The 17,349-nt window shown below is 37.3% G+C and overlaps 1 protein-coding gene across 2 annotated transcripts in view; it reads right to left on the reverse strand.

Moving 5' to 3' along the window:
* The window catches only part of USP6NL (USP6 N-terminal like), a 128,800-nt gene that overhangs the window by 45,877 nt on the left and 65,574 nt on the right, over positions 1-17,349 (reverse strand). For both annotated transcript variants that reach the window (XM_009285481.1, XM_019473706.1), the window contains exon 4: positions 5,657-5,696. In XM_009285481.1, coding sequence (XP_009283756.1) covers positions 5,657-5,696 — 40 coding nt within the window. The remainder of the gene's footprint in view (positions 1-5,656; positions 5,697-17,349) is intronic.

Raw genomic sequence — 17,349 nt, forward strand, 5'->3', positions numbered from 1 at the left:
GGGGATGCCATCCAGAGGGGCCTTGAAAGGCTTGAGACGTGGGCCCGTGTGAACCTTATGAAGTTCAACAAGGCCAAGTGCAAGGTCCTGCACATGGGTCGGGGCCATCCCAAGCACAAATACAGGCTGGGTGGAGAATGGATTGAGAGCAACCCTGAGGAGAAGGACTTGGAGGTGTTAGTTGATGAGCTCCTCAACATGACCCAGCAATGTGCGCTTGCAGCCCAGAAAGCCAACCATATCCTGGGCTGCATCAAAAGAAGCGTGGCCAGCAGGTTGAGGGAGGTGATTCTGCCCCTTCTACTCTGCTCTCGTGAGACCCCACCTGGAATACTGCGTCCAGCTCTGGGGTCCCCAACATAAGGAGGACATGGACCTGTTGGAACGAGTCCAGAGGAGGGCCACAAAGATGATCAGAAGGCTGGAGCTATGAAGACAGGCTGAGAGAGTTGGGGTTGTTCAGCCTGGAGAAGAGAAGGCTCTGGGGAGACCTTATTGCAGCCTATCAGTACTTAAAGGGAGCCTACAAGAAAGCTGGAGAGGGACTTTTTACAAGGGCATGTAGTGATAGGACAAGGGGTAATGGCTTTAAACTGAATGAAGGTAGATTTAGATTAGATATTAGAAAGAAATTCTTTACTGTGAGGGTGGTGAGGCACTGGCACAGGTTGCCCAGAGAAGTGTTCAAAGCCAGGTTGGATGGGGCTCTGAGCAATGTGGTCTAGTGGAAGGTGTCCCTGCCCATGGCAGGGGGGTTGGAACTAGATGATCTTTAAGGTCCTTCCAAACCAAACCATTCTATGATTCTATGAAAGTTAAAAAGGCACAAAGTACATGAACAAAACCAAGTGCATGCAAGAGAGACAGTGCAGTAGCAGAAGTGGGAATACGTTCTAATTCTAGATATTGAAAGCCTTGCTATAATTCGCACCCTAGGCTCGGTACATTTTTACCTAAATGGCCCTATGTCTTAACATCAAGGATTTCTTCTGAAGGTAAGATCTGCTTGCTTAAATTATATTACTGGCAAGAATATTTCAGTAAGAAGGTGATAAAATGAGAATTCAAAACAAAACAAACCCTATCTTCTCAAAATAAATAGTTATATCAAGTAGCATAACATGTAACATAATAAATATGTGAATTCCACGCATTGTATTATATACGGCTTTAAAAGCATCGGACAACCCTACTGCCTTAAAGATTGCCATTCTGCCTATGAAAACCTTGCTACAGTTGCCATCAACTTCTTGGATTTGGGAACCAAACAAGCACTTGGAATTAGCTATTTCAGTCCCTGGAATTTCAAGGCACTTTGGCTCTTCACAGCCAAAAAAAATTTGTATTTTGTTGGCTCCAATGATGAGAAGCTTTTTAGTCCATATTTTTACAGCCCAGTTTTACATGCTGTAAAGTAGGCAAGGTGTCTCTGATTACAGTTAATAGTTAACTTTGTAGCGTATTTTTTTAATGACATTATTCCAACTCTTTCATAATGCTTTGGAGCTGAGGATCAACACTGGAAAAGCTACAGCAGAAAAACGTATGTCGGTGGCTATTGCTTGCTTTTCAAAGATGAATATAAACAAATATTTAGGTTTTTTGTAAAGGACAGCCTGTCTACCTCCAACTTCAAATCCAGGGCTTAATAAAGACAGGAAGGATATTCTGTTTCATATGGTTAGTGATGCAATCCTGTAACAATGTAAGAGTTTAATTTCAAAGCTCTGCAGGATACTGAAAACTTATTAATACTTTCATTAACTGCATCTGAAATGTTGGGGGGAAAATATAAAAGAAAATTATTACTTATTGTCTCAATAGAGTTCTCATTTTACTACTAGCTTTTACTCATCAGAATTTGTGCATTCTTTCTTGGCTATCAATGCAACAAAGTGTGCAAAAGACTTCTTTAATCCAGGACTCCAAAGCCTTACACTTGCAGAAGTACGGCTTGATGTCTCTTTAGGTCCACCCCAACCACGATTCAGTCCATGAAGTGTCCTGGAAATAAGTTGCTTTTGTTTTTTTAAGTTATTTTTATTTTAAACCAACTGACATAAGCCTGACATCAGTATAAAAGTTATGGGGAAAGAAGTGTCTCTACTATCTCAACATTAACTTATTCAACTATTCATGTTGCAAGCAACTGCCCACATTCTTGTTCAGGTTCCATGCTGTATTTTGTAATACCTCAACCACTTGCTTTTTTTTATTATTATTATTTTTAATTATTTAAAACACTTTCTTAGGAGTTAGGTCAGAGGGGAACTGTAGAAAAACTACTGCTTCCCAAGTTTCATAGGTTTCACAACACTGCTTCTGATTCTCCTCTACACTTGCAACACCTTTAAGAAATCAGCATTTTTAACATCTCTAAAGCACATTTCTCTAGGCATAGTTTAGATCGCAGGAATAACATTCCTATCAAGTCAGGAAAGGTCTCTGCCCTCAACAGGTTGTTCAGATAATTGCTAAGAAAAATAAAAACCTATCTGCTCCCACAGTCTTTTTACTCGTACGTTTGATCTGCTTTCAAGATTTTTGGTCTTTTGAGCCAGAAGCTCACTTCAATTGTATGTTTGTTCAAGCTTTTATGTCTTCTGTGTCAATTTATCCCAGTTCTCAAGTGATGCTACTGTAGTGAAAATAGCAATTATTTCTGTGTTTAGTTGTTGAAAACTTTTAGCTATTTTTTCCCCAGTCTGAATTATGTTAACTTTCATGTCTAAACAGGTGCAACATTGAAAACATGGATCGATCTGATGCAGCTCATTGCAGAGTAGATGGATGCTGCTGCTCTTTCAGGCAAGTTCCATGTAGTTGTCAACAAAAAAAAAACAAAACAAAACAAAACAAAACAACACTATTTATCTGTCTTCTGAATACATTTTACACTTTGAAGCATTTTTGCCATCAGGAATAACAGAATCCCTAACTGAAGCAGAGAAGGTTTCTTACTCTTGTGTCAGTAAATAATACACTACTGAAAGCAAAAGAGCATGAAGTTAAGTTGGCAGGCATCCATCTTACGTGCAGCACTCTACCTTCCTGGAGAGCAAGTGCGCTGGAGCTGAGGCTTAAAGTAATGCTTTAGTAGAAGCCTCAGACAAAACCAGAACTCACTGAACAGCTCCCTGGAGAATTTATAATCAAGTAAACCAAAGACAAAACCAAACAAACTGAAAGTGACTTACAAAACATTTCCTAGCACTACAAAAACAGAGTCAGACACAGACTCCAGATTTCCTGAGGTCAGTTCTCTGTCCACTTTTCTCGGTGATTTTTCCAAAAAAACAACACTATTTATCTGTCTTCTGAATACATTTTACACTTTGAAGCATTTTTGCCATCAGGAATAACAGAATCCCTAACTGAAGCAGAGAAGGTTTCTTACTCTTGTGTCAGTAAATAATACACTACTGAAAGCAAAAGAGCATGAAGTTAAGTTGGCAGGCATCCATCTTATGTGCAGCACTCTACCTTCCTGGAGAGCAAGTGCGCTGGAGCTGAGGCTTAAAGTAATGCTTTAGTAGAAGCCTCAGACAAAACCAGAACTCACTGAACAGCTCCCTGGAGAATTTATAATCAAGTAAACCAAAGACAAAACCAAACAAACTGAAAGTGACTTACAAAACATTTCCTAGCACTACAAAAACAGAGTCAGACACAGACTCCAGATTTCCTGAGGTCAGTTCTCTGTCCACTTTTCTCGGTGATTTTTCCTCCCCTAGCTTTATCTCAGATGTGCTGTATGATTCATCTGAAGGTTTAGTTCATAATGTAGGACAATGATTCGATGCATTTAAGCCACCAAATGCCCAACAAGGTAATGAAGCATCAAAATTACTCTGCATTCACAGTAATAATGCCTATTCTAAAAGTATTATGCACATAAATACACACAATTACACACACAGAAAACCCAGCTTAAGCTTTACACTATAACGTATATGAAGAAAAGAGATTCAAAATTCACAAGGATACACAATCCTTTACATAAGTTGCAGACTAAATGAAAACTTGACTTAGGAGTATTTTTTAAAATTCACAAGTAAGGCAAAAGGAAAGCATAAATAGTTCTGCCAAATAAGTTACTTCAAAAGATATTGCACAGAAAGCTTTTAGTGCTAGCCTACATTAACACAACACATTAATTATCCGATGAATGGCATCTTGAAAATTGTTAAGATTGAAACACTGCTGACAGAAGACAGATAAACCTCAAACCAGCAGAGGTCAGGATATCATCAGGAGTATAACCAAGAGTTTAATACAGGAGCATTACCATATGATTATAAAAAGACACTAGATTTAACAATGCAATTTAACATTAATTCAATAAATACAGTTTCTATGCTGACATTTTATCTGAGACAGCATGAATACAATATGGGACAGAGAACTGAGACACTATTTTCCTCCCAAGTAATTTAAGGCTAACTACAAAGCCACAGTGAATCACAGCTTCAAAACACATATACCACAATAATTGCAAGCTGTCTAATATTTATGTTCCTAGACTCACCACCCTGATGTGTCCTTCGGATAGAAATGAAATTATATACATGCTCGCTATGTTATTAAATGTAATGGAACATGGCAGGAAAATGCAACTATTTCAGGCTGCATATGCAGAAACACACATAAACCAATGCAAAACAAAAGGGACTCAGAAGTTCCCTTCTTTTATGAGAAGTTGTTCTTACTAGCCCAATACCGAAGCTCAAAATAATTCATTTTTAGAAACACTGCTGCTCTTAACACTTGGGGAGCTGAGCTGCCTTAGAACAAATCATTCTGTCCCTCTTCCATGGACTCTACTGATTTGTGCAGCCAAGGGGGCTAACTTTAAACTTACAGCTTTAAATATTGTATCATGAGTTTTCCGATGATACAGAAGATCAATATGGACAAACAAGAAGGATCTGATCTGGTCTCGGAGATAACAACGGGCCTGACAGACCAAGGGGAAATACCAAAAGTATCTAGGCCCAGACAAGTAGAAATTAAGTTCCCAACAATTTTAATAAAAGCTTTCCACATTCCCAGAACATCAGTTCCCAAACTTCTCCTCCAGTACCCTGCAGCAGCAGCAGGATTTTTGGACTAGGGCCTGCACCAGCTGCTGACAGGTCTTTATGTCCAGAATACACCTGGCTCATCAGCTGAACATTACATCATGTTTCAGTGGCTGCCAGGATATTTGTCACCATTTACCAAACTAGAAAAGCACGCTACACTCTTCAGGGGACGGCAACGTACACCTCAGCATCAAAGCCACCACCTCACTTGGACAATCCATCCACCCAGCACAGCTGATGACAGCTCATGACAGAGACAATAGCTCTCGCTCTTTCAGGGCAGAGCTGGGTGCGATCCCTTAAGTAGCTCTGTTTCCTTTACTAGCTCATATAATGGGTGAGGAAAACTCACATCTCATTGCAACTAGTAAATGTAAGATTGCGTGGGCCCCAAGGGACGTGTGGGCGAGTTAACATGGCCTCAAGTCCTTGGGACTTAGAACATGTTTCTTTGGGAATGCAAATCACTAAAATGCTTCACCTCCTCATTTCACAATGACTTATATTAAAAGAAGTTGTAAATCTGTAAACGTCTACTTCCTAGTCAAAAAACTAGAAGACACTGGACTTACCTTTTCTATCGCTGCATCATGGACAGGAAGCTCCTCTGGACTGAAAACAAAGACAAAGTTTGTATTACTCTAGATAATCTTGGCACAAAATCTTTTCTGCATAGGTTCTTACAAGTAATCATTTACAGTAGCAATATGCAGCAACAAGTAAACAAGAATTCTGAACTTTAGAGAACTAAGACAACAACACACCGGAGCCCTTGGAATTTATTTTTTAAACGCAGTAAAACACAATATTTTAAGTACAGAACTAGAATTATTTCAATCTTAAACCTTCTAAATCAAAGTAGTTGCATAGCTTCAAAAGACAAGGACTTAACAGAAAGCTTATTTTTTCTTTAGTAAAAGCACCCTGTGCTGTGCTACTGAACTGAAACCTAAGTGAATTTTTTGTTTTGTTTATCAGACTATACTACTGTTAGCTGAAATACACCCATAAAAGGTTTTCCTCCTTTACTCCTGTGCCCTGTGAAAGGCACTGAGACCTTGCTTGACTTAGGAGAGTTAACTTCCATTTTCTCAAAACTCTACAAAATTCAGTCTGAGTTAACAGGGAGGAGATGGTAGGAAAACAACAACAAAAATCAGTTTTACTACTAGGTATCTAGTTAATATTAAAAAAACACAGTCCTTTCACTTCTTAGCCTAACTCTAAAAAGGCAGATTATTAATTGAAAGCTTGAAATACAGCTTTTGAACAGATACATTTTCAGACTTTTTATTATTTTAGTTTCATTCTGAGGGCTCTAACTTCTGTTTTTCTTATGAAAGAAACTTGTGTTTTTCTTCTCAAAAGTAACTGGACCACTTTGATGCCAAATGAGCCTGCCTTCCCTTGCCTGCATCATCTGCAGCTTCTGAAAACATAGCAGCTCATCTGTAAGTAGCAAGGCTCCCTTTTTCTGCTCTACAGATCAGATAAGTAACACACCCAACAAAACCCTGTTTAAAAGGGACTAAAAAGCAGACACTATGTGAAATCCTTTTTAAAAAAGATTTCCTACTGAGTCTTGATATTATGAAAAAATTCCTACCCACATCATTATAGCTTTCTATAGTGAGGAGATTAAACCCCAGTATTTTAGACCTGTATCAAATCTGTGCAAGAGCGAAAAACACACTGGGGAAGGCTACAAAAGTAGTTGCTGCTGCAGTCAGTGTAAGAATAGTCTGATGCAAAATGCTTGAGTTATATTTGATCTCATTTATTTCATTTAAAAGACGCAGTTTCAGATTCAGAAGTTATATTTGAATAAAGATATACATTTGAATTACTTAATCTAATGGAAAAGCTTGCCCCAATCAACACCTTTTCAGAGACCACACAGACACAAGTCAAAGTTTCCAGTAAACAGCCTAGAAACTAATTTAAAAACCAAAAGAGTGTTTCTTTTGAACAGCATTGCAAAAAGAATATCTGTTCATTTAGAAGCAATTTCCAAGTATCTGAAAGTATCGTTTCAAGTACAAAGATTGCTAAGCCTTTCAAACATCACTTAAAATTTTCAATTCTTTAGCGACCCCTTCTTCTCTCCCCATGCCGAATTTCTGAATAACCTCCTCAGTTGCAGGCACCGTCTACCTCCATCAGAAGTATCAGTCTCACACAGCAAGGCGAGCGCACACAGCAGCCACATTCTCCGTGGCCCTGTAAGATCACACCAGCAGCTGGCTGCGCACACAACAGACTCTTCTTCTCCCAGTGCCTCCAGCAGCGTGCAAGACACTGATCTGACAGCTCCGCATCCCCACGGACTCACACCGGACACAGCAACTCCTCTGCTCAACTGGTACCGCTTGACAGCTTATCTTCACATTTGCTAATCTGGCATGGAAGCTAATCACAGGAAAGATTAACCAAATCTTATTTCATCACAAAGTAAGAATGAATCACAGCGATTTATAAAGGAATTGCTCTTTGCTAATTTTGCAAGTTACCATCGATGTGCAAACAAAAGGCATGGCTGAATCTACCAAGCAGTGAAAGAAGGCTCTTCTGTCCTGGGAAGCAGACACTGTACTCCCTCACCAAATTAATCCAGCAGCAAATTTATGACCGCATTCCTCGTTATTTCTTTAGCTGCACAGCTATGCACTAATACCACATACCCATACACTTTAAGCACTGAAGTTCCACAGGAGCACATTAAGCCAGCCCCATGTTTTTATTCCCCAAGATGCTGCTGGCAGCTGAGCACTAGGAAAACAGCACAGAAGCTGAGTGAATTGCCCCCGGCTGCTCAGTAACTCACTGGACCGGAACGCAGGAGTTCCTGGAGATCTTCCTCTCAGTTAACTAGACTGCACTAATTACGCCCATGTACTCACATACATAATATTCAAATCTATCCTGCAAGGACTGAGGGAAAGGCATAGTGGGCAAACTCTCTCAAGCCCCTAAAGATAATTTAAATAAATACATTTCCATTTAGTGTATGTGTTTTCTACGCAGAAGCACCTTACAGATTTTTTTTTTTTCCCCCCTAAACAGGATTAGGTGGATTCAGACAAAGTCAGTTAATGTCTATTAATCAATGTAATTTTATTGTACCTTCTTTTTTTTCTTTATACTGATGAATCTTCCCCTTCCTTCCACAGCCTAGCCAATCTAATATTGTTATACCTTCATCATTTCTTTTAATGTTGAATCTTCTCCCACCATTCCCAGCCTATTTAAACTTGTATTTTTGATGTTTTTTATCTGTGTACTTCACCAAGTAATAATGTGAAGTAGTAAACAATATTAACATAATATAGCCACATCCTGCCCTAAGATGACTGCTTTCCTTTAATACCTCAAGTAATATTCATTTATGGGATACAGAAAAGAAAAACAGGACTGATTAACGTAATTAGCTTGGAACCATACAATACTTGATAGCCAAAAGAGGAGTCACAGAGACAGCTTTTAACTGAACTCACGTAAATAAGGTCTCACTTAGCAAAAACAAAATCTTAACATTCTATTGTCCACAATAAAGAAAGACCCAAACGAGGTAGATCCACCCGTTTAGATCGGACAGAAATCAAGAATCACTACATCTGGTATGTGCCTTTGCCCCAGGCACAGACTCCAGCCTCCCACTTGCAAGCTGGGCAGCCCACATCGTAACCTAACAACAGCTCAAGGGCTCTGGTTGTCACTGCCGAGCAGCCGTGGTGTTACAGCATGAAGAGAAAGGTCCAAAGATGTTGCCTACAGGTTTGGGAGCCACAAAATGCTGGGACCAAATCCTGACTCCAATAAAGAGCAGGGCCTCATCAAGGTGAGCTGGGTTTCATACTAGAAGGCTCCTCAAAGACATTTCACTGGGAGGAAGTACTAGTCTCCAAGGTTTGACTGGAATTCAGGACCTCCACCCGTGGTCCTCACTGGTGGTGATCTGCAGCACTGGCGCAAAGTCTTCTTCCCATCTGTCAAACTGGACTATTACCACCTTTCGTGAGGATTTCACACAAAGGAAAAGTGGCCTATAAGTTCAAAGAAACAGAATTTCATTTTGAAGAATAAGGACTTGATTGAAAATGCTTTTTTATTAGATTATAAGCGATGAATGAATTTTACATCTTTAAACTCACCATGATGGCTAACACAGGTTTTCAAGATTTTTTCAAGAGAACTTAAAAGAAATATTAATCTTAAATGCATAAATATCTGACACCAGAACATTAAACATGCAGATCTATGGTTTTGACCATTAACCTGTGTGTTGTAATTAGCCTCCTTGAGTAACAGTGGTAGTTTAAATAAATTGAAAAGTCTCAGACTTAACAAGCTTACAGTCACCTACCCACTGCAGCTGTTTAAATCAGTCTTCTTTAAACAGCACTTTGATATATTTGTTCAATATAAACACAAGGAAAGACTTTCTCATATTACTCACTCATCAGATTTATTCTTTTCCTACATTTGTACTTAAATTCCAAATATGTTCCCTGCTGGCTCAAATCACAGCATTTTCCTGCTTCTAGTTTGGCTTAAATAAAATCTAAGAAATATAAAGGCTCCTCTATCATTTGCAGCTTCAGCTGAGGATGGAAGATGTTTAGTGCAATAATCAGCAGTCTTGATACGTTGATAACCCCAGAACGGTACATTCCTGACAATTCAATTCTTCACAGTTCCAAGTTGTATAAAACCTGACACTCTATTTTTCACTGGGGAAAAAAAAGTGGCAAAAATTGGCCATAATACACTAAAAATCTTTACCACAAAGCTTACTTGCCCAAAGAGCTGTTATGTTCAAAATTTCTTTGTAAGCTGTATTCTCATTTCTCATAACTTCTATTTCAAAACACACCGCTTACTTAAAAACCTTTTCTACTTGCTGTAGCCTTTTTCACCCCAGAGAGAATTAGCCAGTGCACTGTGAAGAACTTTGGGGTCTTTCATCCTGAAACATGTTGCAGGAATAATTGTGATATGTGCAAGTCATTATTTCATTTTTTTAAAAACATCAATTAAATTCAGTATTCCTATATTACTGAACTCACTATAACATGACTATTAAAAGACTCGAATCCTCATAAAACCTGTGGTGCAGTCCCTACGCAAAATTTCTCAAACCATTTCTCAATTATTTCCTCATGCTCTCCTCGTTGTACTAAGTGCAATAGCATCACCTTGTATCATTGCATGCACATTTTAACTGAAAAGTATTTGAAATCGTATTTGGTGTCACATATTAAATACAATGTGGGAAAAGTTTCTTGCAGAACACATCTTCGTGGTCTCATTGACTTAATCATTTCGAAATAGATGCTGTGCGTTCAGTTTTTCATTTGTGATGCAACGTTAAGTGTTTAAATCCATGAGGAAAACATACTTGCTACTACCCAGCAGAATTATTTTGAAGGAATTCTTTAAAATAAAAAAAATTCAGTGATTTGTATTCTTTTGTTTTGAAACTTCTATGATCAAGGAATATGTGAGTAAGGCATAAAACTCAAAAGTAAAAGTGTCATGAAATAAATTTATGAAAAGTGATCATGCACAGGTAGGATATGAGAAGGAAGGGAAGAATTCAGTTGAGATATCTGAACAAGAAAAGCTTTAGTACAAATGGAGTTGTTTTGCTGTACAATATAGAACTCAGATTGTTAAGTAACAAATTGCAACATTTCAGTACTCAGATATATTAGGAAAAAGTAAATCTTCCCCAAGTACGAACCGTTTTTAGGCTGTGTAATTTGTGAGAAGTGAGTTGTAGGAGTCTATAGCTTTACTAGACAAAAAATTAGTATCTTGACACTGGGAAACCAATTCTACAATAATAAACACACCACCTAGGTGTTCTCTCAGGTCTGCCTTCCTTTCAGTGTCTGATACACAGCACGTAGAACTGTCAAAGCAATACACAGTATTACGGATAGTTACAACAGTGCTTTGCGACAGAATGACACCTTATTTTATATACATACATACTGTTTCCAGGTATATGACATGAGGCAGTAAAGGCTAATACACATACTGACCTTTGTTCTAAAGTCAGCTGACAAGATAAATAAGACTAATTTTGTAATTCACAGGACACACAATATCATTACTTATAATGACTATTTTTATGTCTCCATTATGTCACAAGATGGGCTACAAAGCAAACTGTTTTCTGAAGTCAACTGAAAAAAACTCATTAACCATTATAAGTAGAAATAAAACAATATTTCAGTCATGTCTTTCTTTTGACCTATGATTAAGTTGTTCTACTCTTTATAGACCTATGATTAAGTTGTTCTACTCTTTATAACAGAAATCTAAAGCACAACTTAGTGTTGAATTCAGATCCTTTAGTCCAAGCGAGTTCATTTTCAGAGTAATTCTGATTAACTGCTTTAATCTTCCAATCTTTGAATGGAAATTAAAGGCAATAGAGTCATTTTCAAAACTAATAATACATGGAAAAGATTTCTGAAAACACTAAGGAGAAAGTAAGAAAGCTGTTTTTTAAACTAAATGATGGATTTTCCACAGATAAAATTCTATGGATCACTTCCTTCTTTCCATTACACAGTTTACTTATATAACTCACAATTTTGATTGTGTCTGTCTATCAAAATAATTGGAGCTCTGCTACTGTAATCATCCACTTTGAATTTTCACCGAATAACCTCTGCACAGTGTGGGGGTGGTGACTACAGTAGATTAAAAAAAAAACAGCTTTCAGAAGTTTTGTTAAAATTCATAAGCAAGCCAAAGCAATTAATTAACATATGGGATAAGCCAATGTGATATTCCACAATATAATTATCAGGAAATATGCTGCAAGAAAGAATTTAATGCTGGCAAAAGATTGGATCACGTGATTTTGTGACTAGGTTTAGTTACAATTATTATTTGTGGATTCTGTGGATGCTGCTGCCAATACGCACAGCACAGTGCCATGAAAATGTAGCTCCTGTCCAGAAAGTCTCAAGTAATGCACATTCTCAGAGATAAGATAAAATAAAATAAAATAAAAAGATTTATCAAATTCAATTAAATCTCAAAGTGGTGACTTTTTAGGAAAGTACTTTCCTGTTTGGGAGAAGATAACTTCACTGTAAAGTTTTTATTGCCAATATAAAAAAATGATCGAGAAATTCATAGCAAAAAAGACCTGTATTTTCACTGCCACATGCTAAAATATATGCTTTCATGTGTCTTTAGTAAAAGACATGTTCTATATGCAAACTTTGAAGTTTTCCCAGCTTGGAATCAGAAAACCTTTGAGAAGAATCTGTAATCTGCATAATTGAGTACAGCAGCATTTCTAGTGATTTCTGATGTCACTTTAATTGAACATAAACAAACACTGAGGTTAAAAAGTCTTCAGAATCACATTCCAAGTGTTTTTAAAAAAACATTAAAAAAGATAAACATTAGTCTAAGCTACCTTAAAACTCTCAAAAAGTTAAAAGATAAATGAAAAAGAATTAATCTCTTTGCCTGGCTTCTGATTTACATTTGACATATAAATGTCCAAAACACCTAGGATTTTTTCCTTAAGCATAGATATATATTGCTTTTAAGTACTGCTTGAAGGCTACTTACTGTACAGATCACTTACACCACATACTAATAGCAATCCAGGACTTACATGTTGGCAGCTTCATCTGTATCAAAATTCACGTGCTATGCAAAGCGTATTCCAACATAAATTAACTAAGATGGTAGTGTTCCAGCACTATGTATTTGTTCACTGCTGAAGCTCAATGCTTTATGTACCTACGCTTGCTTCTTTTATGAAATAATCTTCTGCAGTCTAAACTTCCATTTTGGTGGGTCTTTCACTTGGGTCAAGAGTAGCAGCATATTTGCACTTCTAAAAACTGTTACCCCAGACCTCTTTTAGCACTCTTAATAATCAGTGCCAGTGAAGCACACTCCGGCCATTCCCTATATTCAGTTACTTTAATCTTCTATAAATGCTAAATATAGTAGGAAATATATGTGGTAATAATAATTATGTTAAATCCTTACATTTTAGGGCTTAAGCAGTAACTCAAAACCAATGCGTATCGCTTTATGCATGTTGTATAAATTAAATCATGTATTACCATATTCAATCATTTTTTCAGTTCTGCTACCTAATAGCTCTTTTCATAAAAGGAAGTAGTTCATGAATTCCTAGTACACAGTGGGTGATCTTTTACTCAAATCAAGTAGCAGCAGCTGTTAACAAAAACACACTATTTGTCCTTAGTTGGCAGAATTATCCTGCAGCTTACTTTTGTGTTTGCAATCAAATCTGCAGGATTGCATTCACCTCATTTATTTCTGTATCTGCAGAGATACAGAGATACTGTTGAAGTGACAGCCTGGACTAACTCAGCTGAAAGAATGGATTTAAAATTCAAATTTCAACTCTAGTCCTAAGAATAAGCTAAAGAAATGGGTACAATTGTGACAGTTTTAGGAAAAAAAAAATCCATACCATTCTGAATGATAGCAAATACAAACAGAACATTCCTTCCTTCCATGGGAAGGACCTGTGTGAAGACAAGAGTAGTAGAAGCTACTATATGCTAGGTCATCATGATAACACAAGAGGAAAAATAAAAATTTAAAAAAAAATAATAAAAAACCCCCAAACCTTTCATTAAGATGAACAAAACTGAATTACAGAGAAGAACATCTTAAATGCTTTTGTAAAGGAACTGAAATTAGCAGTCTAAACCACCGGAAAATTTATTGGTAACTTCTAGACACAGATATTAAAAAATGATTGCAACCATGAGAGCACAGCACATGGGCAAAGCTGCTTATTTTCCAATAGAAGCCAAAATTAACTAGACAAGAAAACGTGGCTGAGAAAGATATACCTGAAATCCTACTACTCTCCTTTTGTGGCTATAAATAGCAATCCAGGAGGTATTGTTCAGGTTCTTCAGTTGTTGTTTGAATTACAGGTGGTTGGCGGCTTCTCTTCAAAGAGGTCCAAAATAGGTGACTTCAAGCCTTGCATAAAATGAGTTGATTCTGGGTTCAAATAGCCTCCTTCACTTTACGACGTTCTAAAGCAAGCCTGTCTCGGACAATGACCTAGCCAAGTCCAGAAGTAAGGCACTTCCTCCTTCTCCTGGTGAAGTTCAACCACCAAGAACACAAGTGGTGTGCAAATACTGTAAGATACTATATGACTGTGAGGCTCACAGGTGATCATCTGGGAAAGTCTGGTTCCTCTCCCTTCTGCTAGGACTGGTTTAGACAGTTTTCATGGAACAGCTTTTGAATAAATGACCACTTTTGCCATCAGGCTGGCAAAAGAGACTTGTTTAAATAGTAAGCGTGAGGAAAAGTGAACACCAAAAGCATTGAAGAGTTCCTCATAGCAACCAAAACACATTCTAAAGCAACGTTTCTGACCACATGCTACTGCAAAATAAGACATGGATTTAAGGAAGCAATTACTGTAAATTGCCATACACATCTCATGCTTTTAGAAGTAAGTTCAAATGCATCAATGCAAAGAAAAGGATCACAACGTAACCACCACCACAACTGGACACCAATGCAGAGATCAAAGTTCATTGTCTATCGTGGAAGCAGAGCTGTAAACTAAAAAGAGTCAGAATGGATAACGACTTAAGTAAAATTTACAGCAAGTCCAATGTACTCCTCCACTGTCAGTGATGTTTAAATGAAATTGCCTATTTACCTTGGTCTCTGAAAGGTCTGTCTCTGAAACTTAGCCCCATCACTTCACAATTGCATAGTAAGCAGAGATTCATTTCAACTTATCAGGAGTTCCATAACTGATAAATAGTAAAATTTGTAAAACCTCTTCATTAATGTTTATTATCTATCTGTCACCACTGTGTTTTCAAACCAGGCTTTGTCTTACAGAAATGCAATTAAAACATTATTTTAGAAGTAGTTCCCTGTGAATGCATGCAAGAAAAATGGTTTTGTCTAATGCTAGGAAGATGGACCTAAAAAAAGCATTCTGAAACTCAATTACTAACCCAAGAAAACTTCCATTTTTCTCCTTAAATAAAAATATCATCCTTAGTATACGTTAGGGCAAAAGGAAAGAACATTAAATAGAGCTGAAATTTGTGGGGTTTTTTAACAGCAGTTCCTCAGTACGTTGATTAGCAACTAATATTTCAGAGCAAAATCAGTCCAGGGAAGCGTATCACATATTAGAGGGCAGAGTCCATTGCACACAATGCGAGACTACAGTAGAGTTTTCATAGTAAATCTTTATAATGCCACATGAAAAATTCTACACAGTCAGAATGAGGCATATTCATGTATTTAGTAAAAAAGGGAATTATGAGAACCACAACTCTTCTCTAACGTCTAAGATATGAATTTTTTTCTTTTTTTTTTTTTTTTTTTAAAAAAAGATTTGCCTTTGGCAGGTGGTCCCTAATGAATAACCACAATATATAAAATGCAGTAAGATTTACATTTATAATTGAACTGTTAAGAATAAACATTTCATCATTTCATTGGCACATCATATCATCACTTAATGTGTTTGGCAATACCTACATACCTACTAAAATTAAGGCTAGTGGCTGTGTGTCACTATGAACAGTAACTTTGCAACTCTCCTAGTAACCTTAGCACTCCTTCCTTAAGCTTTGATGTGCAGACTTTTCTACTAAAGCCTTTGGCAGCTGAAAGAGGTTGAACTTAGCACGCTTTCTTCCTAAGGGAGGGAAGAGCTAAGCCACTCTCCTGACAAATAGGTCTGACCCTGTCTCTCAAAGCCGAGAAGAAAAGAGGAGGAGAGGAAAATGACAGCAAGTCCCTAATGAATAACCACAATATATAAAATGCAGTAAGATTTACATTTATAATTGAACTGTTAAGAATAAACATTTCATTGGCCTTTTAGCACATCATATCATCACTTAATGTGTTTGGCAATACCTACTGTGCCTAGAAAATTAAGGCTAGTGGCTGTGTGTCACTATGAACAGTAACTTTGCAACTCTCCTAGTAACCTTAGCACTCCTTCCTTAAGCTTTGATGTGCAGACTTTTCTACTAAAAATTTGAAACGAACATTACATAAAAATCCCTTTTTTTTTTTGAATACTTCTTTGAGTATTACCAAATTACAGCCACCATGCTTCTTTCTTTAGTTTCTACTACCCGAAACTTTTGGCATCTCAGCATAACTGCTTTTGCTGCCAAGAACACTGAGAGACCACTCCTTACATCTCTTATCTGGAGAGACTTCACCTGCGTACCTACTTAAATCAGCAGGGTTAGCTGTGTAAGACCTATTGCTTTTGGACATGGGGTTCAACAGGCACATTGTAGAAAGTATTAAGGAGTGCATGAAGAATATTTTGGAGACAAGGACTGTTTTCCAGCAAGGCTATGTATAAGTTACCAAGAAACAGAATGAGAGAGAGGATAACTAGCTGCTCATCATATTGCTCCCTATTAAAAAGTTAGGGGCAAAATAATAACAAGGGAAAAAAAAATCAATAACTTCATTTGGAGACATTTAACGGAGTATCTCACAATTCCTGATTGAGCTCTCCATTTCTTTGCTCCCCTAGCTCATTTTTGCAGCATGCTGCAGAAATGCATTACAGAGCTAATAAAAATGCAATATATTTTTTAAAGAGTAAAGTTTGACGGAGAAGAGCAGGTAGGCCTCTATCTTAGCCAAAGAAATAATAATGAACTCTACTATTTGAACAGCACCGCTGGCAATGCAATAATCTCCAGCATTAGCAAACTATTCTACGAGCATGTTCACTCCTTTAATAGACTCGTGGGATAAAGAATAAAGAGTATGAGTCAGATTCTCAGCTGCTGTAAATTGGTACAATTCCATCAAAATCAGTGCAGAGCTACTGTAAGAGTAGTACAAGAATCTAACCCAAATTTTCAAGAGCTTCATGAACGTAGAAAAAAACCACTGTATTTTCTACCATTACTACTTCTATTGTATGTTTTCCTTCACTAGAAAGGGGGAAAAAAAAAAACCCACACACCAAAACAAACAACCTTGCAGAAGAAACCTCCAAACTGCCCAACTTCACTATGCTGATCCCTTGACGCTTATCAGCATACCAGAATCTGCCAGACTGCACATACATCCCCAGTTTCTATTTATTGAATAGGTAGTAAAAGAAAAACACGTTTAAGCTGAATCACCCAAGTTAGACCACAAAACCTGCTAATATTGGTTATTGCTATAATATAATAAGTATTAATACAAGTTTTACACAGACCTTGATAAT

Source organism: Aptenodytes forsteri, unplaced genomic scaffold (genome assembly GCF_000699145.1).
Source record: "Aptenodytes forsteri isolate BGI_AS27 unplaced genomic scaffold, ASM69914v1 Scaffold87, whole genome shotgun sequence".
NCBI lineage: Eukaryota > Metazoa > Chordata > Aves > Sphenisciformes > Spheniscidae > Aptenodytes > Aptenodytes forsteri.